A 27,386-nucleotide genomic window follows, 5' to 3' on the forward strand; every position below is an offset into this window, starting at 1 on the left:
AGCTGCAAGGCCAGGTTCTGCTGGGTGCAGACCATCGCCACTGCCTGCCTCAGCTGATCCAGGGAGGCCGTCCTCTCCTTGTTAATAATTGTCTTGCTGATGACAGAGTGCACAGTGGGCAGGTCGAGCTCAGGCATGTCCATGCCAATGGAGCCTATCCACTAACATGGTAGAGTCCTCACCCTCGTTTTTAGCCTGTTCCTGCTCAGACTTCAAGGAGCCCTTGAGAGACCTGAGCAGCTGCTGGTGGGCCTTATAATCAAGCTTGTAGTAGGTAGGCAGGATGCACTGCAGGCAGATACAGCAGATCTCGATGGTGCCCTTCTCCTCCAAGTAGGAATGCTGTCGCTTGATGATGGCACACATTTGCTCTGCATCATGTAGGTGCTCCACAGACTTTTGGGAGTAAGGGTCAGTATTCTGCATTATATTGTTAAATTCTTTATCCATTCGTTCCACCAGAGTGAGGATGCAGTCACAGACATGCAGTGGCTGGTCAACATTCTGGAGGTTCTCGCTCTCTTCCAGAATGTTCTCTGCTACAAAGATGTTGGAGTTGGCAAACAGGAAGTCCATCAGCTCATGGTGCAGTCCAAGCATTTCGGCCACATCTCTGGCTTCATGTGCGTGGTCAGGTTGGGATTCGTAGTCGTAGAGGGAGGCCATGATGTTGAACCTGGTCTTGATAACGATGTCTTCCCGTAGGTTGTTTTCAGAAACAGCAGTCTGGGCCACCAGGTCCACGCCCTTCATGATGAGGATGTGCCTGTGACAGCCATCTTGGCTTCTCCTTCACAAGAGGCACTCTACCAAGACTCTTTCCCATTCCTGCCTTCATTTACCTTCTCATCATCATCTAGGCGCTTCGATATCCTGGCATGCTTCTTGACTTAGTCCTCCCGTTTCTTCTTAGTGGTCATCTTGTCCTCTGTGGTGATGGCTCTTGAGGAATATGGAGGCCAGTGCCGTCGGTTTTCCATTCCAGTTCTTCTGAGTCGGAACTGGACAGTGAGCCGGTGTCCCACTCCTCATCAGTTTGGAGTCTCCTGTCTCTAAATTTGAATCCTCCATCTTTTTGAGAAACTTGCTACTCCCTCCGGAAGGGACTTCTGATTTCTTCTTCAAGAAACATGCAGCAGTGACTCCATCCTCATCCTCATGGCCTTCCAGATCCTCCTCATTCCTCGGCGTCTTCACCTGCAGACTGCTCGGGGTTCTGCTTGTAGCTGGTGATGTGAGACTCCCGGTCTCTGTTGGATTTCCAGATCTTCTGGCGCATTGTGCCCAGGGCTTTGGCCTTGTTCTTGCTCATTTTCTTTCTCTCTTCCTTATATTCCCAAAGCTCGTTGAGATAGTCCTCCAGGTCCACCAGGATGTAGATTTAGAAGTAGGGAATACCTTCCTTGTCCACGATGCTCTTGGCCTTCCCGTAGGTCTTTCCCAGGAGCTCAGGCTCTTGCAGTCATTTGGCGACATCCTGAGTCTTAGCGGCATCGCCAGTGGTGCGGATGAGCTTGGTCGGCTCCTCACAAACTCATCCTTGGTGCTGCAGACAGCACACTTGGCATCTTCTTCATCCTCGCTTAGCAACAACGACTCTGCTGAGAAGTTCGTCCCCCAACAGCGGCGCTCAGACTCACTGTCCGATCCGCTGGTGAAAAATGCGACCTGGCAAAGGCATGGAGGGGCTGTGGTGTGCACCGCCGAACCAGATGTGCTGGCACACTGCAAAGCAGAAACACCAAGAGGAGGGAGCCCTCATCATTTATACAGCGTTTTAATACCAGCATAAATCTTCAGAGGGCAAGCATATCTCCCCAATTTTTTTTTCCTCACTGAATCAAATAAAATCTTTTTAAGATTTTAGTTTAACATTTTCTTCACACACACAAAAAAGCCCAAATCCTGCCAAACTGCAGGATTCTAGAAGCCTTTCGTGCCCTGCCCTCAGTCCTTTGAGATCTTTTTGTCCTTTGAATTCACGTCAGCTGAACTTGTGCTTGAAGTTGGTGATTTCCTTGAGAGAACTTCACCTGATGTTGGTCTCTGGAGAAACTGTGTTGACCTTTGCATGCAGCACATCCTCAAGGCATTTAATGGATGGTAGTGTGTTTCACGTGGATAGATTTTTAGACTTTGAGTCTCAGGAAAGGGTCCAAAAACTGAATTCATGTTAGTGTTCTAGTGTTCCATAATAGTTGAATGAAAACCACCTTTCATATGAAAGCATTGCTGTATTCTATTTGTTTTATTTCAAAATGAGCCAGGTCATTTTACCACCAGAAAGGAAGAGAGGGGATTAAGCTGAAATTAATGTTTTGATGAAGATGAGGCAGATGGTAAATTGACCCGAGGGAAGCAAAAAAAAAAAAAAAAAACAAATCAACTTACCACATGTTAGCAACAGAAACTCTTCCTGATTGATGTTCAGTGACTTGGAAATTCTCTCCAGGGCAAACTGCTTGCATTTTCACTGCTTACTCATATACATTTAGAGCCACAGATTAATTTCAGAACAAGAAATGAAAGCTATAAGGAACCTTAGACATCAGCTTAGCTTGTGGTTTTCAGACTTTTCTCTCTCTTTCTTGTTGTTAAGCATTGGAACCCTGTATTCAATCAAAATCGTGCATGAAATCCCATTAGATGAAATAAATAAAAATGGAGTTGTTTTGGTTAAAGTGGGTTGGGAGCCCAGGACCAAGCCCTTTGCCTCAGGCTGTCCAGCTTGCATGGTGGCCCCAAAGCGCATAGGGAGAGTACTGTTGATCTGAGTTGGAAAACCAAATACCTCCAGGACAACAGCGATTCAGAGGGGCACAGGACATGCCTGGAATTACAGCGTTACTCAACGGTAGAGCTAGAACTAGGTCTGGGGTTTCTTTTCCTGCAATCCAGTATCCTCCAATGTCTTTGCTGGTTGTTTTGTTTGTTTGCTTGCTTGCTTGTATGGCTGTGGTGCCATGAAACTCGTCCTTGTCAGCTCAAGGTGATCCTTGCTTTTTCCCAGAGTCAGCACACATGCAGAACGCAGTCTGTTGAACTTTTCCTGAAGTACATTGATAGCTTTTACTCTAAACTCTGTTTAGCAACCATTTACCAACTGGCTGTATTTTCTTGATGGCTCTCTAACTAACCTCTTGTGCCACTACCACATTTTCATAACAACATGCATTGTATAGTAGCACAGTGGTAGGAAATTCTTTCTCTTTAAAAATTTATTTGTTTACTTATTTGAAAGGCAGAGTTGCAAAGAGAGAAGAAACAGAGAGAGAATCTTGTATGTTTCTGGTTCACTCTCCAACTGGTCACAAGGGTTGGGACTGGGCCAGATCAAAGCCAGGAGACAGCAGTTTCTTAGGGGTCTCCCATGTGCTGCAGGAACCAAACGCTGCTGGGCCTTCTGGTGCTGCTTTCCCAGGTGTATTAACGGGATGCAGGGTCAGAAGTGGGGCAGCTGGTACTGGCAGCCATTTCGGATACTGGTGTCACAAGCATAGTCTTAAGCTGCTACATCACAATGCTAACCCCAACAAGCAATTCTAAGAACTGCTCCATCGCAGCCTTCAGGATAATTTAGGATAACCAAGATCAGTTGGAAAACAGGCCTAAGAATTCCAGCTTGAGGTCTGGGTTAAAATTAGGGGAAAAAAAAAACATGACTTTCAAATTAACAGAAACAAATTACTCACTTGTCATAAGGCACAAAGTGGAAATTTGAACAACCTAATCAACTGCACATATCTCAATGAAAATGTTTCATGTTAATAATTTTTAACAGAAAAACTTAAAGATAGAAAATCAAATTAACAAGTCAAAGCCTTGCCATTTAGAGAAAGCCAGTGTTAAACTTTTCTTTAGAACTCTTTTTAAATTAACTGCATGAGTTTATTATAGTATAAAATATTTTACTATTAATGGAATTCTGTAACTCAGATCTTTGAAACATTTTGATGGTCCTTCACCAAAAACAAATGTCACTCTACTTGATAGGAGTCAGTGGGTTTTTTTTTTTTTTTAACAATGTTCTTTGGTCTGTGTTTCTTGTACTTTATTTCAGCAATCCACTGTGGTCAGTTACATAGTTTGTTTCTAATTTTTAGCTATTTAAGTATTATGTATTATATATACATCCTTGCCTTAGGGTAAGTTCATAGAAGAGAAATTGCTGAACAATATCTATTTCCATTAAACTAAAAGCTCAACTAGAACAAAAATAAAACAAGGGTAATGCTGAAGAGCCTTTTAAAATCCCTGCTTGTTAATGCACGCTTCAAAAGAAAACCCTGGGCCCGGAGCGATGGCTCAGTGGCTAAATCCTCACCTTGCAAGCACCGGCATCCCATTTGGGCACCCATTCATGTCCCAGCTGCTCCATTTCCCATTCAGCTGCATGCTTGTGGCCTGGGAAATCAGTATATAATGGCCCAAAGCCTTGGGACCCTACATCTGCATAGAGGACCCAGAGGAAGCTCCTGGCTTCAGATCAGTTCAGCTCTGCCTATTGTGGCTGTTTGGGGAGTGAACCAGCAGATGGAAGATCTTTCTGTCTCTTCTTCCCTGCATAAATCTGATCTGGCTTTCCAATAAAAATAAATAAATCTTAAAAAGAAAAAAGAAAATTGCCTATCAACTCTAAACCTTTAATGTAAAAACTATAAACATGGGTCCGTTTTACAAAGAGTATGGGCACACCTAACTGTAAGCTTTTCATTAGCCAGCTAATGAAGATCCTAAACAAACTTCCACTTTACTGCACATGTTTCTCTGTCATTTCTTTCACTGATGGTAGAGTGTTTCCTGCATAGGTTAATAAAGTGTAGCTGTTGAGGGTGGGGCTCTGCAGCTGGTGTGTGACCATAAGTACTTCTTGGTTTAGGTGTCCCTCACACTGGAGCTGTGATGGTACCACTATCAACATCATATTATTCTTAGAAGGATTAAATGACTAAAAAATGGAAAAATACTTGTAATAACAAATATTAAATGTCAGCAAGTATTAACATGCAGTAATTTTAGCTAGTCTCCAGTTAATAGATCTTTCAGTTTTTCAATCATAGAGAAACTAGCAGTACTTGATATATGTATACTTGCAAAAATATATTCTGTATACTTAAAGTGGAAAATAGAATTATTAAGTCAAATGATAGACACATTTTTAATGTTCACGCTTCCATATTCCCCCCACTTCTTACAGAGTGACAACTAATATTCTGAGGATGTATAAAATTCTCTGTTTTTCCAAGAAATGGTCAATATTTGACTATCAGTCAGATATGTAAATACACACACTGCCGTGTGACTCCTGTGATTATTAATGAAGCTCAGCAGTTTATGTTTTATCAATCACTGCTCTTCAAATACCCGAACACTCCTAAAAGTGCTTTTCTATGAAAATGTTCTTAAAACATGCTTGTAAATGTCTCTAAATATTACGAATGTTATATTACGGATGTTATGTTCATATGTTTTATAAATATTATTTCTCAAATTTTCATCTATTTTTCAGTTTCATCTTTGGTTTTGCCATGCCTCAGCTTCGTTTATCCTGTACCATCAGATTGCCAAATAATCTTTAAAACTCAGTGCAACCAAATTGCCATCCTTACATCACGGTTTTTCATTTTCTCCACCTAAAATGGTTCACTTTTGTAGGAAGGGGAGATAAAAGGCAGTTATTCTAAAATCATCTTAACAACATCTGCCGATTCTGTTCTGGGGATTGTCCAAGTTTTCCTGCAAGGTACAGATAGCTATAGGCTGGTCAGAACAGTAAGGCTGGCTGTCCCTCTTGCTTTTCATATCCTTGTCCTCTTCATTCTTATAACCCTTTAAAAACGCAAAAACCGTGCGTAGTTATTGAGGCCATAAGAGCAGGAGTGAGGCTAGGAATTAGCCCTGTAGACCGTGGATTGCCTGCCTTTACTCCCAGACCTGTGCCACATCCAGCCACTCACCTCAGTCCCCACCCCAGAGGGGATGAGCGCTCCCCCCTCACTGATCAGATTCCTGTTTGGTTCACCACTCTGGCTCTGATCAGCCACCTCCCATCTATGGGTCTACAAAATAGCCAATGGGCCCTTTATATGAGATACGGCATAGGAGAAAGGGGCTGAGGCGGAGAGAAAGAGCTGTGGTAGAATGGGAAGTATGTTTCTGCTGTTAAAACTATATATATATGAAGTATATGAGGTCTAGTTCCTTTCTATAAATTAAAAAAAAAAGATTCTCAGTGAACTTCCAAAATTAATGTAGTGCAACAAAAACTAAAGTTGTTTTTTTTTTAATTTATGTGGTTGTTGTACTTGTTTTGGTGGAGGGAGGTGGTGGGATATAGTTCTTCTCAACATTTGAGTTGCATTTGAAGAGGGTACAGTTACCTGTAAGCATGTGTAGGTAAAAGAAAGAAGAGAATCTGAGAAGTTGCGTATTATGTAGTCATTAGAGTTTTCACATTGAGATATAATTGCCCTAAATAACAAAACCAGAATTGACCAAGTTCAGCTTTAAATAACTAGGTTAATATTTAAGCTTAAAGCAAAATGGGGAAATAAAGGAGGAGCAAGAAGTAGAAGAGACAGGGGCAGAATTGGTCATAGGGCAGAAGGAAGAGTACATAGCTTGTCACCTAAACTGGGATAACTTCATTGTCCCTGTTTATATTTCACTGTCTCTCTGCTTGTGTTACTCTGGTCTTCGTTGACCTTGTCCTGTCTGTGTTAAACTTCAACAGAGTGAAAACTGCCATGCTGAGAGCTTGCTTCCTAACCCCGAGAACTTGGGGGGCTGAGGCAGCTTTTCTTACCCTTGGAACTGTTGTTCCATGACCCCACCCCCGAGTTCTCCCTCCCTCTGCTGGTTCACTCATTCTCTCTTTTGAGAGCCCAACTCTTGTCCCCATCCCAACATCCCTAATTCTTCCAGTGCTCTTTTTGAGCCACATACACAGCTCAGTGTTCTCTAACTTCTTAAAGGACGCAGATAATTTGCAACAAAAATTAAGCATAGGTTCAATTACACATGTCAGTATGAATTAGATGCATATTGTTGAGATATTTTCAAGAGTTCCTCTTTGAAGTAGTACCTTTTTTTTCCTTGAAAAGATGAAAATGTTTCCACATTTGTTGCCTCTTGTTCTCGTAAAGTTAGGTCTTTGTTTTCTTTTTTCAGTTGCAGGGTTGAGCTTGGCTTATTATTGCTGCTTGAGGCATGTGAGAGCAGGGCAGGGCAGCCTCCACGAGGACAGCCCTGGGGTCTCTCACCAGGCTGGCTCCTGAGGGCCAGATCTGCAGTTTTGTCTTGAAGTGGCTGAAGCAATTTCCAAATTTCAGTTCAAGTTGTTTATAATTCAGAGCTTTTTGTAACTATGTTCACTTTATTATCGAAAACTTGATTGAAAATTTGTTTGCCTTTTATTTGAAAATCAGAGTGAAAGACAACAGGATCTTCCATCCACCAGCCCACTGCGCATGTGTCCACACAAGCCAGGAAGAAACCAAAGGCCTGTCCAGCAGCCCAACCTCCCTGTCTCCTCCACGGCCACACATTAGTGAGGGTTCCCGTGGCAGGGGAGCCTCTCAGGTGGCACATCCTGCCATGTTCATGTCTGTAGGAAGCACATCAGTTCTCTCAAGGGAACTTCAAATTCAGGCTTTCTAATCTGGTGCTTCTCACATTTGAGTAATGTGAAGATGAGTGAAAATCAATCAGAAATTAATGGAATTAATGAAAACTTCATAGCATCTGAATGTAGACAACTTATTTTCATGCAATTATTATTTACTTATATGCAAACAGAAATTTTGTTTATTAGTGTATCCATAAATATATAAGTACCTTCTTCCTATTTATATATTCAAAACTAAGCCAAAGTCACAGGTCAGATTCAAGAACTGAATTACTGAGGAGCTTCAGTTGACCAGCCCCGTGAGTGTGAGAGATGATGATCTTTGAGAAATCACCATTAGCTAATGACCAGGAATGTAGTCTGCCTGCCAGACATACACTCTTTTGAGGTTAATGTGCACAGACCACTCTGTGCTGGGTGAGCCCACCTTTAGCGTGCCCACTTTTATCCTTTTGAAAATCTCCATCAACCATGATGTCATCAGAGAAAAGTGCAGTGTAATGTATTGGTATTTGTCTATGTTCTTTATTCCAAAAAAATATCCTGAATACTTGGCAAAAACACTAACATGGGTACAGTCATGGTGTTAAGTTATAAAATGATGCCCCAGATAATTAAAAAAATATCCCGTGTACAAATGTTATTACAAACCAACACAAATTCCTTTTAAGTCTCCCAAGAACTCAGGCTCTGGGAGTTAGAAGAATCCATGCTGGACTAGGTGTCTTGCTTTTAGATTTGGAGAAATAGGAGGTTGATGCTGTGACGCTGCAGGTGAAGCTTCTGCCTAAGACACTAACATCTCATGTCCCCACTGCCTCTTCTGCTCCAGCCCCTGTTGGTACCTGGAAAAGCAGTGGAGGATGACCCAGCCGCTGGGGCCCAGCCACCCACTCGGGAGACCCAGATGAAGCTCCTGGCTTCAGTCTTGCCCAGCCCTGGCCATTTCATCCATCTGGCAGGGAACAGGAATGGATCAGCAGTTGGAGGGTCTCTCTCTCTCTCTCTCTAAATAAATCTTTGAAAAAGAAAAAAGTATAAAAGATTTGATGAAATGGAGCGTTCATGGGATGATTTAAAGACAACTCAAGTCAAGAATTTTACTTGCATGAGGCCGATCAAATTCTTGGATGTTTAAATCCATTTTTCCACAATAGTATTGAAGGGCCAAATGTAAATGCTAATTTATATGCTTTGATAGAGTAGCAGCTATTCATTTGTTTCATATGTGATTATACATGAAGCAAATCCTAGCAGGTAAAGCATAGGGAAAGTAAAGTGGTATCACCATAATACGGATTAAGTACCTGCAGAGGAGAGACACACACTCAGCACCACAGAGGAAGCAGAGACAGGTTAAGCTTTGGGGCTCTCCCAAGAGAAAAGCACCTTAGTTTCTTAAACTAGCCAGGAGACCTTTATTCATGTGCTTAAGAACATGTCATTTAAAAAAATCAATGATTCATTGATGGTGGAATTGTCACTTTTAGTTTTTTCGGAACTTGCTCCCCCCTCCACCTGTTCACTCCTTGACCTCTTCTCTGCAGTTCACAGTGGGAGCAAGGGGCCGGGAGGGAGGGACACGCAGAATCATGCCAACGACATGCAAAATCATGCCATGGACATGCTTCCCTGTGTGCCTCTGAACACAGTCCCGGTAGACCTGCCCTCATCAGGAAAGCCTGCTTGAAATGCTTGTTGCTTTGCACCTTCTACCTGAATGTTTTAATGTTTATATATGTAACTTGTAATTAACTTTCTGACTTACCTTTATAACTCAGTACCTTAAAGAATAAATGCTTACTGCTGTAGGTATGTTGAAGAAAGTGAGTTTATGGAGAAGTTAAGGTTACAGAGGTTTATCCGAGGGAAAGGATGAATCAATATTTTTTATTTACTAATGTGAAGAGCATGCACAAATGGTCTTATGGAGATCCCCATCTCCTGGTCCACTCCCCAGATGAGTGTATCAGCTGGGCCTTGGCAAGGTCAAAGTCAGGAGTTAGTACTACAGTCTGAATCTCTCACAAGGGTGACAGCGTCCTCATTATGAGCCCTCACCAGCTTCCAGTAAAGGTGCAGGTTAGCAGGGAGCTGGAGTCAGGGGCAGAGCCAGGATGATCCACACGGTGAGAGTCCTACACGCCCTCATGCAGGTGAACCCACTCACTCAGTCCTCATGCAGGTGAACCGGGCACTCTCCTGTAGGATGTGGGAGCCCCAGGGGCTTCTGGACTGATGTGCCTACCCCAGACACAAGCATTCATAGAGAGTTCTTAAATTAATGCCATTATGCATGGTCTCATGTAACCCTCACACTACGTGTAGCATGAACTTTGTTTCCATACTCCTTTTGTGTTAACTCCAGAGTAAGTGTAATTTGCTCTTACTTCACTGTTTCCCTGGGATTCCTCTTGTAGTGATCTTTGTCTTTCAGAAGCTGAAGCCAGTTGGGGTCACCTTAGCATTGAGTGAGATTAGAAGGGTTTCAGTCTCTGGGTGGATGTTAATTCTCCTCACTGCACCCCCCTCTCCCTGCCTTTCCTTTCTTTCCTCTCTCCTTCCCTATCTTCACTTCTCTTTCCCTCATGAAGCAGCAGGCAGGCTAGGACCATTCCACTCTCATTGTTCCAGAGCCTTGTTTTTGTGGGGCCCGGGAGCAGGGTAGAATTGTGCCCAAGTGTCGTAGTGACCCATCAGCTGTACTTTTGGTAATTCAGCCAGAGGCCCTCTCCGGTCCTGGGCCACTCCTGTTTCATGCTAGCATCTGTACTTTCTGGACACAGGGATCAGGGTTCTTGTAACATTACAGTCCAATGCATGTGGTACCCAACTCTGTCTTTCAAACAAGTTATTTTCCTAAAGGCAGTTACCTCCTTGAAGTATGATGATGCCAGCAGAGGAAAAGGCAAAAACAACCCATTAGTTGTCACAAAGGACTTTAGCAAACTCTCAGGCCCATTGCTTTTCTCCTTGGTACTACCTACTTTTTTAGTTTCTTTTGCTGAAATGATAGGAGCAAGAAGGAAAATTCAACTCTGATGTTTATTTGCCATATGGTGATAAATGATGGTGAATTTCAAACCATTCATCTACTGAATTCTGGAAATAGTCAGAAGATTTTATTTGTACAATGCCTTTATGACCCCCACTGTCTCAGCAATGTAAAAATTATGCTACGTTTTTAAACAAGGTGCTTTAACTAAACTGAACTCTTACAAATGTATTAGATCCTTAGCCAAAATAACACATTTATTTAATGCAAGCATGTCCAAAGAGCAACACATGTAGAATTAAGTATGATTAATATGCATTTGAAAGCTGTTATGAAGTAAGTGTAATTTCAGCATTTGTGGGGTCTCCTAAATTTTGTGTAATTTTGTGTGCAGCCACATTAGGTCAGAATGGAAGGATTCTTGTCTTTGTGTTTTAAAGCGGAACTCTGTATCCTGTGATACCGTGCACTCTTTTCAAGTAAATAAATCACTATTTAAAGCTGGAATGTAACTAGCCGGGCGTAACTAGCAGGTGGAAGGTCTTTCTCCATTTGGACCTCCACCCCTGGTACACAGTCTTTCAAGCAAATAAATCCCACCTTCCCCCATTTTTTAAAAAGTGGAGCTCCTCAGGCCAAAGCAGGAGCGAGGCTGTGAGTTAATCTGTCCATTAACTCATTTTCCTATCCTGCTATTGTCTCCAGGACACCCACAAGAACTGCATTACCATTTTCATTATTAATACAGTTAACTTTGTCCATGTTATTTATCCTCTGTTCCTCTGTAACTGTACTAAATTTTCTGCCAATCAGAGCTCTGAGGGAAGAAACTGTTTCCCTATTAATTTTGGTTGCATAGCAGGTATTCCACAAACACTTGTTCAATGAGCATATGAGCAGCTTCCTCATGGACTGGCTAAGGACTCAGAGATGATGAGTGACAAGAAATAATTTAGTATAAATAATACATAATTAAAAAGAGAGCCTAAAATATTAAGAATACCAGAATGCCAGTTCCACATGTTGCTGAAAACTAAAATCTGGTGTTTATGATGTTAAGAAGGCATAACTACAGAGATATGGAAGCAGAAATCTCAATCTATAACTCTTTTTTGTATTGATTGCATTTAATTTTTTCCTTCTATTTTATTTTTAATTTTATGATGCAATTCCATAGGCTCTGGTATTTCCCTTACCCCTCCCTAATATCCCTCCCCTCTAGTGGTTTCCCCCATACTGCTACAATAGTATAGTCCTTCATAAGCAGTTGCAAGTCCATCCATGTGCTCTTCCATATGTCCTGACATTGCTGGTACAGACAATGGCAGACAATCCAGCATTCTATTGTCAAGATATATCCAACAGTCTCTTTGATTTGGAAGCAGTGATGCACACTGCACTGCATCTTCACATTTGGGTATGCAAGTCTCTAATATGCTGCTACTATACATTCCCTTAAATGAAAATCCATAAAACAAAATCAACAGCAAGAATAAAGTTAGAAAAATTTACAACACCATGGAGTGAAAAAACATGTAACGGAATGACCAATGTGTCAATGAAGAAATAAACAGAACATAAAAATCCTCCTTGGATAAAACGGTGCTACTGTATGAGCTACAGGTCAGTAAAGAACTTAATAAGAGAAAAGAAACTATTTTGAAGAAATGAAAGTAAGAACAAAAAGTATCAAAACCCATGGGTTTCACCAAAAATAGTATTAAAAGTGCTATTGATCTTATATTATACCAAAGAGAACATATGTAATTTGTCCTTTTGAGATTGACTCATTCCACTGAGCATAATGGTCTCTAGTTGGGACATTTGGTTTTAAATGGTAGTATTCTATGGAGTGGACGTACCACAGTTTCTTTAAGCACTCCTCTTTGGACGGGCGTCTGGGTTGTTTCCACGTCCTGTCTATAACTCTTACGTTTTAGCTTTCTACTCTAATCAGAGTTAACATTTTTGGAATAGCATCTGTGAGCCGTGGCTGCTAGTAGTCAGCAATTTCTGAGTTTTTCCTTGAGCACTAAAGAAGTGACTCGTTGATGGACTCACCTAGTAAGGACCAAGCACGGCCTGTGGGCTGCTGGCTCACACACTGCTACCCTGTCTTACCTCTGCAATGTTAAAACAGTCCTGCTCACCAATGCCCAGCTGCTAAGCAGGCTCTTCTGGCTCCAGCCCTCTTGTCAGAGTCCAGTTCCATTGTCACCTCCTCTAGAAAGCCTATCTAGTCCTAAGAGTCCCTGGGGCGGGGGCTCTCTCCTGCATTTTTACCACATTTTTAGTCCATGGTGTTTATTTTTTTCACTTAGAATTAACTGCCCTTCGTTCTCAGTTATATCCAATATCCTCTAATGTGGACTTCCCCCTCTCCATCCCTTTGCTAGGAAACATCTTTACAAAGTGAACGTGAGAATATTATTAATTTTGTTTTCAAATCTTTAAGCTTTCCTTTTACAGAAATACTCATTTGTGAGCATTTGTACATAGGTGATATTAAGGCTGATAACAATGGCAAGCACATTAAAGAACAAACTGAAAAGACTTATGCCGCATGACATGCTTCTACCAAACACACTAAAGTAGCAGTAAAATAACAAAATATCAATCATGTGGACAATGAGAAATTGTAGCGGATAAAACAGTGGAAGATGTATTTTCAAAATAGTGAAAGCCATAGAGGATCATTTAATGAGTTAGCATAAAGATAGAAAAGCACTGTACCGGCATTTGTCCTCGGAGGCATCAGTTATACCACACAGGGGAATGGTTGTGAGGGTGAACAGGATCAGGGAGAAGTCCACATTCGCAAGTATTCAGCACAATCGGTAACATAGGATCAACTTCGCAACCCACAGCGGCCCATTCCTACACAAATCAGAAGGGGGTTTTTCCCTGGAGAAACTACCAAAGAAATCTAACTCAGAGATGCTAGGCAAGGCAGACGGCAGTGGTGGGTAAAGCCAAGAGGATGTTGTGGAAGTCTGTATCCTGACTTAGTGGCCCCAAAGCCCTTTGTGCCTGCCAGCAGCTGATGGATTGCCCTGCCCTGAAATGGCGGGATAGTGAGCTACTCTTAGGAGCTCTCAGAGAAAACGTCCTGCATTGCAGTGAAAAGGTCAGCTTCCCACCTAATCACCTAATGGGTAGGGTCTCTATTCCTCAAACTCTTCGAACACAAGAACTTCCTAGTGGCCACATGGCACTGTCTTATTAAATTGCTCAAGTGATTAACGAGAGTAGAGTCCAAAAATGGCCTGATCCCAAAACTCATTCAGCCTCCTTAGTTTATCTGGGTTCAATTCAGAACCTTTTTTTCCTTCCCAGTTTTGTTACCGCAGTTAGGATTCGTAATTTCAGCCACATGGATGTAGTAACACCAGACTGCAATCCAGAAGTGAGTCGTGCAGGATACAGGCAGAGCTGAGGCACCTGCCTGCGTCGCCTGGGTCATGGCATAGGTAGCATGGTTCTGGATCCAGCAGCTACGTTACAATGGTGGCTTCCTGACTACGCAGCTCTCTGGCTATCTCAGTTCTAGAATTGAGTTTGGGGACCCATTCCTGTAAACTCCTCCTGATTTCCTCCTGGAAACTTCTATAATTTTGCTCTCGCAATGATTCCTGGAGTGATTTATCCTTTTAATAGACTCTTTTAGATTTAAATTAGCTAGAGTAAATTCTGTTGTTGTCAATTAAGAATTCTGAATGTACAGTTTAAATTTCTAGTTAGTAGATATTATTATTATTACGATTACACCTTGGCAATATGAGCAATGAATGAAGCAGAACAATAACACTACTTAAGTAGTAAAAATTTACAGAAACTAATTTTTAGAATAAGTCCATATTAGACATCCATATATCTTTTAATTTTCAGGGTTTTTCTTGTAAGGGAAGAGTTTTTAATTGGGAGAGCAATTAGGTACATAATAAATAATGTGCATGAGAAATTTTAAACTGAAAGTTTAAGGTGTGGGTGAGAGGGAGCGTGTGATAGATGATAATGCACCAGCTTGAGGATTAAAGGGCCTGTGTGACTGGTAACTTGGTCACAAGACCAAGACCTGGCTGCGATGAAACACCTGGGAGACCGTGTGTCCTCCACTCCTCTGCTGTGACAGCAGCGCCTGGTTATAACCCACCACTCTGTACTCAGCTTCGTATCAGACTTTTATTTTCTTTTTAGGATCTCACTCATTAGAAAAATAGGCTTGTACGTGAGGTGGGGGAGACAAAGAAATGAACCTTTTACACTTTTATAAATAAAAGGTGATTGAGTCTGAGCTTAATGGTGTCATTTTTACAGGAATTTTTAAAGAGAGGGTCAGAGTAGAAAATAAGCATTTCTAGCGGAAGAAAGAAGGCAGACAAACACAGGAAGATACAATTGAATGTGTTCTAGGTGGAAAATCAAAAATCATTGAGTTTCCTAGGCAGCAGGAGTCCCTTGACTACGTGATGGGGTGGGCATGATGAACATGTATGCTACCAGAACTTTCTGTCAGTTACTCAAAGCATGACAGGCCTGGATTGACATATGTTGACATCACATTTTTCTGGGCTCTCGTCCCTACTCAGGTACCGATGGTAATGACACCAGCTTCTGCTTGCAAAGATTCTGTTGCTAGTAAAAGAAATATTGGGGGTGTGGGGAACCATTGTTTCTTGAACAACAACAATAAAACAAATTAAAGTGATTGAATGTGCTAATGATACCTCATCGCTCTCAATATTATGTGAAAATAGTTAGTTCATGGCTGAAGAATTGCTAATTTGGACAAGTCTGTGTGCTACTAGTGCTACTACCCTGTCTTTGAAGCAAGTTCCTGGTGTCACAAGCATCGAGTCACTTCTCCTTTGGCTGGCACAGTGGACTCATCATGACTTGCTCACGCCTGTGTCTGCTTAGTGCAGCAGACATAGGACAAACACGTATCTGTTACCCCGAGGAGAACAGTAACATTAAACAAACTAGGAATATTCAGTATGGCAAATGCCATCCTAATGAGTACCAATGGAAGACGGGTATGAATGGCAGAATAGGCTAGTTCAGAGTGAGAATCTTTGTCCTAATGAGCACAGCGAGTCTCAGCAGTTTGGAGCTTTATTCTCCGTTAGTGTGCCATGCCACCTGTTTCTAATCTAAGGACTAGCATGAAAACTTTGCATAGCTGTTTAGAATGTTAGCATAAGTCAGTGATGAATTATAATAGAAATCATATTTAAAAATGGAACTTGGTGCCATTATTGCATAATTCCAAGTTATATTCCGCACTGTTAATGTTTATATATATATATATATATATATATACTTGTCCCTGTTATAAGACTTATGACTTTCTCTTGTGTGCTACCATTTTTAGAAAGATTTGTTGCCTAAAGAGACAAATACCATGTTCCTCTGATGGTTTCAGCTAATACATAGAGTACAAGGAAGATTGAATGAATATGGAGCTAAACTGACATCTTGTAATTTGATTGTTGCCTTATAACCTTGTCTGTACCGTATGGGACAGTAGCTAGTTACGTTTTACTTTTACTTTTTTACTTTTTACTTTTTTTATTTTTTTAGCTTTCACTTTTACTATCTACCTTTTATGGAGCTTTTTCTTTCCAAAAACGTTGAGCCTGTGGTTACAAAGTCAATCAAAACTGTGTTATCACAAAATTTTAAAGGAAAAAAAAATAAACGGAGGAAGGGAAAAGAGAATCATTGTTTTCTTAAAGTCATATTTATGGAATCTGTGTATATTGATAAATTAAAAATGTAATAAAAATAAAGTTTTTAAAAATTTACTTCAAACCAGAGTTACAAATAGAGTGTGCAGAGAAAGCAGAAGCTCTCCGTTCCCCAAATGCCATAATGCCCAGAGCTGGGCCAGACCGAGAACTAGGACCCTGGAACTTCATCCAAGTCTCCCATGTGAGCAGCAGGGACGCAAGCACGTGGGGCGTCGGCTGCTGCTTTCCTAGGAACGTAAACAGGAAATAGAGCAGCCGGACTCAAGCCTGCGCCCATCTCTGCCAGTGCTGCAGACGACCACTTCACACTCTGAACCACGGCACTGGCCTCAGACCAGTTTTAAAACTTTGCATCAGTCCATTCTTCAGAAGAGCAAAATCTGTGCATATTTTTGTTTTTATGCATTTTTGAGGCATATTGGGTTATTATTGTATATTAGTATTTTAAAATGTGGAGGTTTGTATGAAGCCAATCAGACCTATTTATCCAGGTTAGTAGTAAACTATATGACTATAATGTTGATCTTTGAAATATTAAAATGCACTTTATATCACATCCTGATAGATAATGTTTAGCATAATGGAATGGGTAGGCCTATCGTATTGAAATCCAGTAGTTTTAAAGCCATGGCTGTGTGTGTACCAGTGTAAAGATGCTTAGATAGAAACACAAAAGAATTAAGACTTGTTCTTTTCCCTCAAGAAGCTTCTCATCATCTTGAAGAGGCAGGCTGAACCATTTAAGTAACAGAAACGTGGGCAGTCAGAGCTCTGGAAGAAAGAGGTCCATGGTGCAGAGTAATCTTCATGGGGGAGGGGACACCTGAGGTTTGCTGCCCTTGGGGAAAGAAGACATTCACAGTGTACATGTGACAGCAATCTAAGCTTTGTAAATATTTAGTGATCAAAAGTAGTGCCAATCAGTTAAGCATCTTACAGCTTTTCTTTCTCTAGAATTTTAATTTGATCTCATAGATGTGACTAACACATATCATAATCAACATCTGACTTTGGTTATCAAACAGTCTCAAACCAGTACAAAAAATATGAATAGCATATGCTATGTAAAGCTTTATGCTAAGCATCATAATATACAGAAATGAAAGACTCATGCTGTTAGCTTTGAAGATTTTGTTCCCTTTTTGGTAGGAAAGGTATACACACAGAGACACACACAAATGGCTAAGTGTGTCATGAAACCAAGGCTGTTTGAATATTCCCCTAGTTACAAATCCCCTGTGTGCAAATTGCATGAGGACGGATTTCCCGGTTGCTTGCATCTGCAGAAGCTGTTTGTCCACAGCCCCCGTCATCTGCTCACACCCATTGTGTAAGTTGTCTTGACAGCACTCTGGCAGCTAGAGGCCATCCTTGGGCACCTGCCAGCTCGTCTCTCTCCTGGCACTGATCCTTGTGTTTCTCCTGAAGTCAGTGATCACATTCCTCCTGCTCTTGGTCTCCTTTCAATACTCACTGTTATGTTACTTCTACCTTGTGCTGTTCTCCCATTTCTTGTGACTGTTGCCCTGTTACTACAGGGAAGAAACAATTGCTCTTTCATGCCCCTCCCATACCACTCTTTGAACAAAGCATTTCAATGCCCCTTATCTGAATAATGCTGGGGGAAAGGTACTGTGTGAGAATGTGAAGAAAAGAACAAAGTTCATCCAGTGGCACTGGTGTCTGAAGCTTCTGAAAAGACGTAAAATTTCTTTCTGAATGTCTATTTAAAAAAAAAAAAATCTTTCTCTGACCCAACACGATAGAGTAGTGGTTTAAGTCCTCGCCTTGCATGCCCAGGATCCCATATGATCACCAGTTCTAATCCCGGCGGTCCTACTTCGCATCCAGCTTACTGCTTGTGGCCTGGGAAAAGCAGTTGAGGACAGCTCAAAGCTTTGGGACCCTGAACCCATGTGGGAGACCTGGAAGAGGCTCCTGGCTCCTGGCTTCAGATTGGCTCAGCTCCAGCCATTGCAGTCACTTGGGGAGTGAACCATCAGACGGAAGATCTTCCTCTCTGCCTCTCCTCCTCTCTGTATATCCGCCTTTAAATAAAAATAAATAAATCTTAAAAAAAAAATCTTTCTCTAGAATTGTATTTCTTCCAGAGTATCTAGTCAAGATAAAAACATTTAAAATATTTATTTCTTGTTTAATGCAAAAAAGTTTTACTATTTTGAGTTTCTTCTCAAATGCAATCTCCTTGAACAATTGAGTTGGTTGGACGTTCTGAGTTTCAAAGGAGAAACTTTTACACAAGGTTTTGAATTTAATACAGTTACAAAATGAGTACAGCTCATGTAAGGAATAGTGAAAATTACAGTACGCACAGCAGAGAGATAGGGAGCTAAAACAGAGATAAGAGGCTTAAGGAGAGATAAGGGAATGAGAAAGAGCAGAGCTTAGGGAAATATTTTGAACAAAAATTTGAAGTTGAGCTGGACTTTAGGAACATGGTCAGGGGAGAGAAGAGTTGGAATAGAGTTGGAGATGCAAGCTCAGTGAAGACTCTTGGCAAACATATGTTTGGTTGAAACAGACTTCTTACAGTGAAGTGGGCATTTGTAAATTACAGTTCGGTCAATATTTAGGTGTTTTTAAGTTTCACATCAAAGACTTCAGTGATATTTTTTCCTAAGTAATGGAAACCTACCATAACAGTTGTTAAAATTTTGCACCCCAGTGATGTTAAAGAAATTGACATGCAAAGAGACAATAGAGGGTTGCGTTGATGAACACATGTCTGTGAAATGCCAGGGACCTGGAATGGTGTGGTGGGCATGGCAAACAGGGAATTATGGTAAACGGTTCAAACTCATTGCAGTGCAGTCTTAGTGTGAGGGAGGAAATGAGGGAAAGCAGCGCGTGCAAAGGACAGGGGAGCTTCACACTGGCAGTTGAGGGAGGGAATCAGCAGGTCACGGAGGAAAGCTATTCGGACAGATGCGAAGAAGTAAAGAAATAAGTACGGGACTCAAGGCTGTCAAAAGAAATTTACTGTGCACCGCATAAGTCATTTGAAATATTCTACAAGCCACCTTCAGACTAATAAAAAAAATATGTAAAGTTACATTTAGTAATGATTTATTTATTCCAATATATTCAAAATACTATTATTTTAACCTCTAAGTAATACAAAAGTATCATTATGGGCTTGGTTTACATTCTTTTTCTTATTAAGTTTTTGAGATTTGCTGCATATTTTATATTTACACAATTCCTAATTAACTAACTGCATTTCAGTTACTTCATAGCTGCCTGAGGCTGGTGGCCACCATACTGGACAGCATATTACTAGACATTTTCTTTGAACTGACATATGTTACTTAACAAATTTCTTAATTAAGACGATGTAGTTTGGAAATTGTAAGTTCTATAAATGCTTTCTCTATTCCTGTTGTTTATTTAGCTAATTTATATTCAAGATGTGCTTTGGTTGAACATCAGTTTCCCCAAAGCACCAAGACTTTTTTCGAAATAGCTATGGTGTATTATTTCATTGCTTGGAGTTGTCGCTGTCTCATTTAATTCTTTGACTTACAACTTTAATTAAACAAATAAGTATGAATACTCTTTCCTCCTCCTTTGTCAGTCCTTGATTATGAAATAATTTAGCAATGTGTCCTCAAAAACCTGGGTTAATGACATTTGGAAATGAAGACTGCACTTCTCCTGCTGCCCTGTCTGCATGTGTACATCTCAGCAGCGCCTGATACCCGAGCCCAGCTTGGTGGGGCCCAGCCTGTTCTATATGCTGAGGAATGCAGTACAAAAGGAAACGTACTTTTGCAGAAAACAAGCCAAGGACATTGTGTTCCATCTTTACAATGAAACGCAGATTTCCCACTAAAGGCAAATCCATCATTTCAAAAGGTTGAATAGAATGATGCATTAAGAAAACCCAGCTGCATAAATTTGGGGCATTGAAAAACATCCAATAAAAAAAAAATGTTCCCTGGTCTCAAACATTTTCATTTGATTATGTATTGGATAGGATTTTCATTCAATCTAGGATTTTTGCCTCTTAGTGTTATGTCCTAAAATAACTTGACAAATTTTTTAAACAAGTTGGTCTCAACTGTGACTTACAATATGTTTTATTATTTAGGCTGTCCTTGTGTTTGTATTAATTTTCATACAAAAACCATTGGAATCGTCTTAGAATATTTTGCTTGTTCATGTGAAATCTCTTTTATGTTTTGATTTATCTGTTTGTTTGTTTTGTTTTGTTTTTTTTTATTTGAGACTTTATCAGCCAGGACAACCATTATGATCTCCAGCTAGCTTTCCTCACTATATTTTTTGCATTCATTGATCTTATTTTGTGTTATCTTTTGTATTCAAATTGAGAGCTACATTTTTACTATCATAGGATGTTCTGCCAAACTTTGATCTGACTGATGTGGGAGTAAGTGTAGTGGCCAAGGAGGGACCTGCTCTCCAGTACACCATGGGAGCTGTGAACTTTCTGGGCAGCAGCCCTCTGCCCTGTGCTCCGGGGCCTAACCATCGATTCTCAAGGAAGAGCCCTCTGCCCTGTGCTCCGGGGCCTAACCATTGATTCTCAAGGAAGAGGTCAAACATACTTTCATGGGGTGTGTATTTCCCTCAGGCGTTAATGATCAGTTATTGAAAGTTACATCTCAATCATCAAGCTTTTCTCCTCTGGAATCTGGTCTTGCTATTTTTAAAGATTGGCACCATAGAGGTAGCGTGGGATCAGAGAGAGGGCAAACGCCTAATGAGGCTTTCCTATCAGGCTGCTGGTAGCAGTGCCTTGCTGGCCTCTCCTAGTCTACTGGTTTTTAGGCATTTACATACTACTTTCAGGTCTAAGAGTAAATGTTTCCAATTCTTTAGTATCCAATATGTTGTAATAGCACCACTTTGGTTGTGTTTGTAGACCTCACCTCTCCAAAGCCCATATTCTTCTGAAACATTTGGTAGTTTTAAAAAAGAATATATTTTAGCTAATATCAGTCTGCTTTTAAGAGCAACAATTTTCCGGGATCATTCTCTTTCTGGACTTCTAATTTATTCTACACCCAAAGGAGGACAGTTTTCCTGTGCTTATGCTTACCCTGGCTCATTGGAAGTGGGGGGTTTCATACTGCGTCCTTGCACTTCCATCCCCCTGCCAACACTGGCTATCAAAACTGCTTAGGCTGCAAATAAAACATGAAATGAAATCCATCTGGCATTTCTCATTGAATTAGGACCAGAACATTTTTGTTAAATATTAACAGATGGCTAAATTCTTAATATCAAACTAACATTTAAAAACATCTAAGGGGACCCACATCAGGAAGGCCATGTGTTTCTCCATCTCACAGCCACTCCTGTATGCAACCCCCACTATCACCACCACCCTGTTTTCCTGCCCATGTGTTGGAAATCACTGGAGTTTGCCATCTCTGTAACGGTTATTCCTTGGGAGCTGGTTTCAAAGTAGTGTTTGATGGCATCAAAATAGTGCAGTCAGGTGTGAGGCACCTCAGGTGATGTTTAGCCATTGGCATACTTCCAGGTCTTTTTATTAAAGTCAATTTTCTCTCTCTCTAGGAAAAAGAAAAGAAGTACATGCTTCCCTTGGACAACCTGAAAGTTCGGGATGTGGAAAAGAGCTTTATGTCTAGCAAACACATCTTTGCCCTCTTTAACACAGAGCAAAGGTAAGAAAAGAAAGTAGTTTGCTCTCGGTCTCTGTTCCTTGAATTTCTGTGTGACCCAGGGCTCATATTTGCAAACGCTTCCTTTGGTCACTCCTTGAATTTTATCACTTCTTCCATTGTTGTTTCATTCCTTCTGTGTTTTTAACTTTCATCATGGTTATCATTTCAAAACATAAAAACTTAGATATTCAAGTATTAGTGTTTTTTTTAAGAAGTACTCAGAAATCATGTTACATTCTTTCTTAAACCACATTTTATTACCTTAAAGTTTTCATTTCCCTGATTTAGTGATCACATTTTAAAATTAATGAACTGTAATTTTAATAGTATCTGTTTAATATGAATGGATATAATTCAATGTCTTCTTCAGATCTAAATATCATGACTAAATTCATTGAGTAATATTCAATTAATGTGAAGAGAAATGTGTAGCACTGTACAGTCTCTCAGAACACTCTCTATTTTAATTACTTTTGGTTTTCATAGCAATGGCCAGGAGATTAAAAAGATGAAGTGTTGTGGTTTAACTGGTTAGGAAAGTGGGTGGAGAAAAGGGTTGGTTACCTTTCTTATGGTAGCTCACCCAATCATGGTGGAGCTGGAACTGGAATCAACTGTGTGTAGGTCCACTTGTCTCTCTCCCTCTATTTATGCAGAAGTTTTCTCCTTTCTCCCTTGTTTGTGTATAATGTCAAAACTCATGTTAGACTAATCATGAAGTGCCTTGGTTACTCAATGAAACTAAGTAGTGCAAGTTAAATAAGCAAATAGAGAAAAGGGAAAATGGGCTACAGAGATGTAAACTGGCTACACTGGGCAAGGATAATAAAGGGGATTTGCTTGCAAATGGAAATTTCATGGGAACAATCTGATTGTGTGAATAAGTTATTACAAGAGTAAGTTGTAAAATGGCAGAGTCTAATTTTCACCCTATTCGCAGGGAATGGAGTTTTGATTAGGGTCAGTGGCTGGCCCAGGGTCAGTCACACAGTGAAACAGCAAAGGAAGAACACTGTTTCTGCATTCCCAGTCAATTGCTCAGAATGACTCACAATACAAAAATACTTGAAAAACCACAAGATCAAGCCTTTTAAAGTATCAAAGGTGAAAAAAATTAAATACAATTCCCCTACCCAATATTGAAGTGGGAATTCTGAAAGACATGGTATCTTTTGAGAACATCTTACGAAAAAGGAAAACATTAAAACTAATAACAGAGTGAAAATGTTTCCAGAGAAAACGCTAGTGATTGCAGCACATTGGAACAAAGCCACATATTGTTCACTTTCTGTGTCAGAGCCTGGAGAGCCAGAGAGCCCTAGATCACAGGTATGCCGAGCCTGTGGGTCAGACATAGAGTGGGACACGCTGAGCCTGTGGGTCAGACATAAAGTGGGACACGCCGAGCCTGTGGGTCAGACGTGGAGGGGGACAGATGGCTACCAAACAGGAAGTGACTCTCAACTCAATTCCTGGTCTTCCAAGTTTAGATTATAGAAGAGCTTGGAACAGAGTCAAGACGATGACAAAGAATCTTCTAGATAAATGCAACTGTGGATTTCAGCTAGAACAGAAGTCACTCAAATAAAAATCTAGACTTCTAACAGTCTAGGTAGTCAGTAATCTTGGAGTGCTAAAAAGAGATCAGATTCTTTAGGTGATGCTGCGAAATGCCTGTGAGCACATACTGGTCTTTATGACCGCGTTTGCGGGAACTTTCAAATCTTAATTCCTTTCCACTGGTTTTGTGTGGCTGTCACCTCCAGCGCAATGCTGAGTACAACCAGGCATCCTTGCCTTATTTCAGTAAGAATTACTTAAATATTTTAATGAACTAATTTTTGGTAGATATCTGGCATTAGATAAAAATCATACCTTGTGTTCCTAGTTACTAATGGTTCTATTTTTATTTCTAAAACCTGAATGGGTGCTGAATTTTATCAATATGTCTACCCTCTAGAGTCTTTAATCTGTTTTTGCGGTGAGGTACACTGATAGACCATTTAATTCAAGCCATCTTTGGTCTCCTGGGACTAAATCTAGCTCAGGCATGATAAACTATCATTTAGGATGTGTTCCTGGTTTGTGTGTTTGCATTTTATTCAGACTTTCGCTTTTCTGTTAAGTGAGATTGACCCATAATATCCTTTTGTGTACTTTGTCCCGTCTTTAATATCAAAGTTGCGGGTGGATGTTGTGGCTAAGCAGGTGAAGCTGCTGCTTAGAAAGCCCACATGCAATATCACTGTGGCTGGTTCAGCTTCTAGTCCCGTCCTCCTCATCTAGCTTTCTGCTTGTGTGTGTTTGAGAGAATGTATAGTATTTAAAACCCTGTGTTCCTGCCAGGAACATGGGAGATTCTAGTGGAGTTCATGACTCCTGGCAACTGCCTGACCTTGCTGTGGTTCTTGTGAGCATCAGGGCCTTGAACCAGAGGTTGGAAGGTCTCCTTGCCTTTTCCCCTTCTCTCACTTTGCTTTTCAAGTAAATAAACCAATCTTTGGAAAATTAATGTCAGAGTTGTGTTGTTTTCATTAATTGAGGTGTGAATAAGTCCCTGTTATTTTGGGGAATATTCTCTACAAAATAAAGATGAATTGTTTTAAATGATTGTTTTGGAGCAGTCATTCCTGAAATTATCTGGGTCTGGGAGGTATTTTGGTTAAAAAAAAGACTTTTAACTAGTGATTTTAATGTGTTTAGTGATTATAGATTTGTTCGCTTTTCTGGTTTTTTTTTTCCCATGCATCAGTTTGGAAAAATTTCTTTTTCTGTTATCCATTCCGCTTCTTTTAAAATATATTAGCACAGATATTTCTGTTTGTTAAAATACCTGGTATGCCTGGCGTTTTACCACTTTTCTTCCTGCTGGAGATTTGTGACCCGCCGTACTATTGACCCCAGAGGTTTTCAACGTTCAAACAATACATTCTTGGGTTTTTTATTATCTAATGTGTATGTTTTTCCAATTTCAATGCATTCTTCTTTTTTTAGTCATTTCCCCTAAACTTAACGGTGAAAGTATTTTGATACACTGAAGCACAGAAGGGAAGAGGAGAAGATAGACCCCATTGGGAGGTCTGCCAGTCACGTGCCTGGCACAGCCGGAGGGTGTGGTGGAGAACTCACTCCAGGTTCCCTGCCAAGGTGACAGAGACCCAGTAGCTGTAGCCTTCTCTGTCACCCTCAAGGCTCCACAGGGGCCCAAACCTGCACAGTGGCACAAATTAGAATCAGAACTGGGTGTTAGCCCGAGGACCTTTAATGTGGGTGGGGCCACAAGGCCAGTACTTGCCCACCAGGCTAGCATGTGGCAGAGCCAGTTAAAATGAGGCCTGTGATGCTAAGATCCCACGTGCCCCAACTGCTCTGCCTTGGATCTAACTGCTTGCTAATGCACCTGAGGAAGCAGAAGAATAAGGTCTGAATCTTTGGCCTTGCCCAACCCTGGCTCTTAAGGCTATTTGTGAAGTAAACCAGTGGATCTCTCTCTCTCTCTCTCTCTCTCTCTCTTTCTCTCCCCCTCCCCCTTTGTAACTCTGCCTTTCAAGTATTTATTTTTTTTTTTTTTAGATTTTTAAATGGTTATTGTTCTCCATGAAACCTTTTTTGTAGATAAAGGGATTCCTCCTTCCCCTCCTGTTGTCCCTCCCTACTTTCCCCAGCATTATGCAAATGTTATAATCCCTTAGTGACATACAAGGTTAACATTGTGCTATTTAAGTGCATTATGACGTTGTAGGTCTAGGCAACAGTAGAAAATCTAGTATCATAGGATCATGTCTATTTAACTGTTTCCTTCAGTATTTATGGAGTATTTATTGAATATTTTTTATTCAGGAGTAGAGATGCATTCTGCAATGTATCTTCACTTCCCAATCTGCTGGTCTCTACACTAGTCTCCATTCTATAGTTCATCTATGAGAATATATGTACATACTTGTTCACCTGTATATCTATTTGTTTTGTATTTTGTAAGAATGTTGCCTTATATCAGAGAAAACATATGACATTTGTCCTTTGGAAACTGGTTTATTTCACTGAACATAATGGTGTCCAGTTGCAACCATTTGGTTGCAAATGGTAGAATTTAATTCTTTCTCATGGCTGGATGGTATTCCATGGTGTAGATGTACCACAGTTCCTTAATTCATTCCTCTTTCAATGGGCATGTGAGTTGTTTGCATGTCTTTGCTATTGTGGATTGTGTTGTTATAAATATAGGGTTGCAGATTGCTTTCTCGTGTGCGGGTTTCCCTTCTTTGGATATATTCCCAGCAGTGAGATGGCTGGGTCATAGAGTAGATCAATTTTCAGTTGTCTGAGCACTCTCCTTACTGACTCTCATAGTTGCTCACTAGCTTACACTCCACTAACGGTGGAAACTGGCACCTTTCCCTGTAGTATTCATTCCCACAGGGGCTGTGAGTAGATTTCTGATTGTAGGCCATTCTATTTGGAATTAAGTAGAGCCTCAATGTGGTTTTTATTTGCGTTTACATAATAACTAGGAAGCCTGAGCACTTTTTCATATATATATATATATATAAACAGTTTTAATTTGCTTTTTTGAAAAATGCCTGCCCATATCCTTCACCCATTTCTTACCAGGATTTTTGTTTTGCTGTCGTTGAGTTTCTGAAGCTCTTTGTAATTCCTTGATATTAGTTCCCAATCTTTTAAATAAGTTTTTATGAAACAAATAAAAAACAGAAGCATCTATCCCTGATTTCTTAATTTATATTTATAGAGTATTAATGTTTGTCTTTTTTCTTATATAATCAATAGATTTCCCTACAAGTGGTCTTTGGTTGGTTACCACAGGTTTTGAAATGTAAACAATTTGAAGCTTTTATTTTATTTATTTGAAATACAGAATTAACAGATGGGGATTGGGGAGAAGGTTAGGGATATCCTCCATCCACTGGTGTATTCCCAAAATGGCTATGATGGCCAAGGCTGTACCAGGTCAAACCGAGAGCAAGAACCTCTGCCCTGATAGCCCATGTTGGAGACAGGGGCCTGAGGACTTGGGCCCTCGTGCCTTGCTTCCCAGGAGAGCGTTGGCAGGGCACTAGATCAGAAGTGGATGGGACAGGACTCAAGTCAGGGCTGTAAGACCCATCTGATATCTCAGGCATGGCTTAATCCACTGAGCCGCAAACTGGCCACTGATGTGTAAACATTTTATCACTAGTCAGTTCTGTTTCCCAATCTTCTTTATGGTTTTTTGTTTGTTTGATTGATTTGGAAGTATATTGTATATTTTATAGAACATGGAATTTCATTGTACTGTTTCTAATACAGTTATGTTGTCGCAAAAGAAGGCAACCTAT

At 40.6% G+C, this 27,386-nt stretch overlaps 1 protein-coding gene and 1 pseudogene across 6 annotated transcripts in view; one reads left to right on the forward strand and one right to left on the reverse strand.

Annotated features, from left to right (window-relative positions):
• The window catches only part of DNM3 (dynamin 3), a 501,537-nt gene that overhangs the window by 338,971 nt on the left and 135,180 nt on the right, over positions 1-27,386 (forward strand). For all 6 annotated transcript variants that reach the window (XM_040984259.1, XM_040984258.1, XM_040984260.1 and 3 more), the window contains one exon: positions 21,941-22,050. In XM_040984259.1, coding sequence (XP_040840193.1) covers positions 21,941-22,050 — 110 coding nt within the window. The remainder of the gene's footprint in view (positions 1-21,940; positions 22,051-27,386) is intronic.
• LOC121159339 lies at positions 130-14,085 on the reverse strand (annotated as a pseudogene).

Source organism: Ochotona curzoniae, unplaced genomic scaffold (assembly GCF_017591425.1).
Source record: "Ochotona curzoniae isolate NIBS_2020 unplaced genomic scaffold, NIBS_Ocur_1.0 contig_4105, whole genome shotgun sequence".
NCBI classification, from domain to species: Eukaryota; Metazoa; Chordata; class Mammalia; order Lagomorpha; family Ochotonidae; genus Ochotona; species Ochotona curzoniae.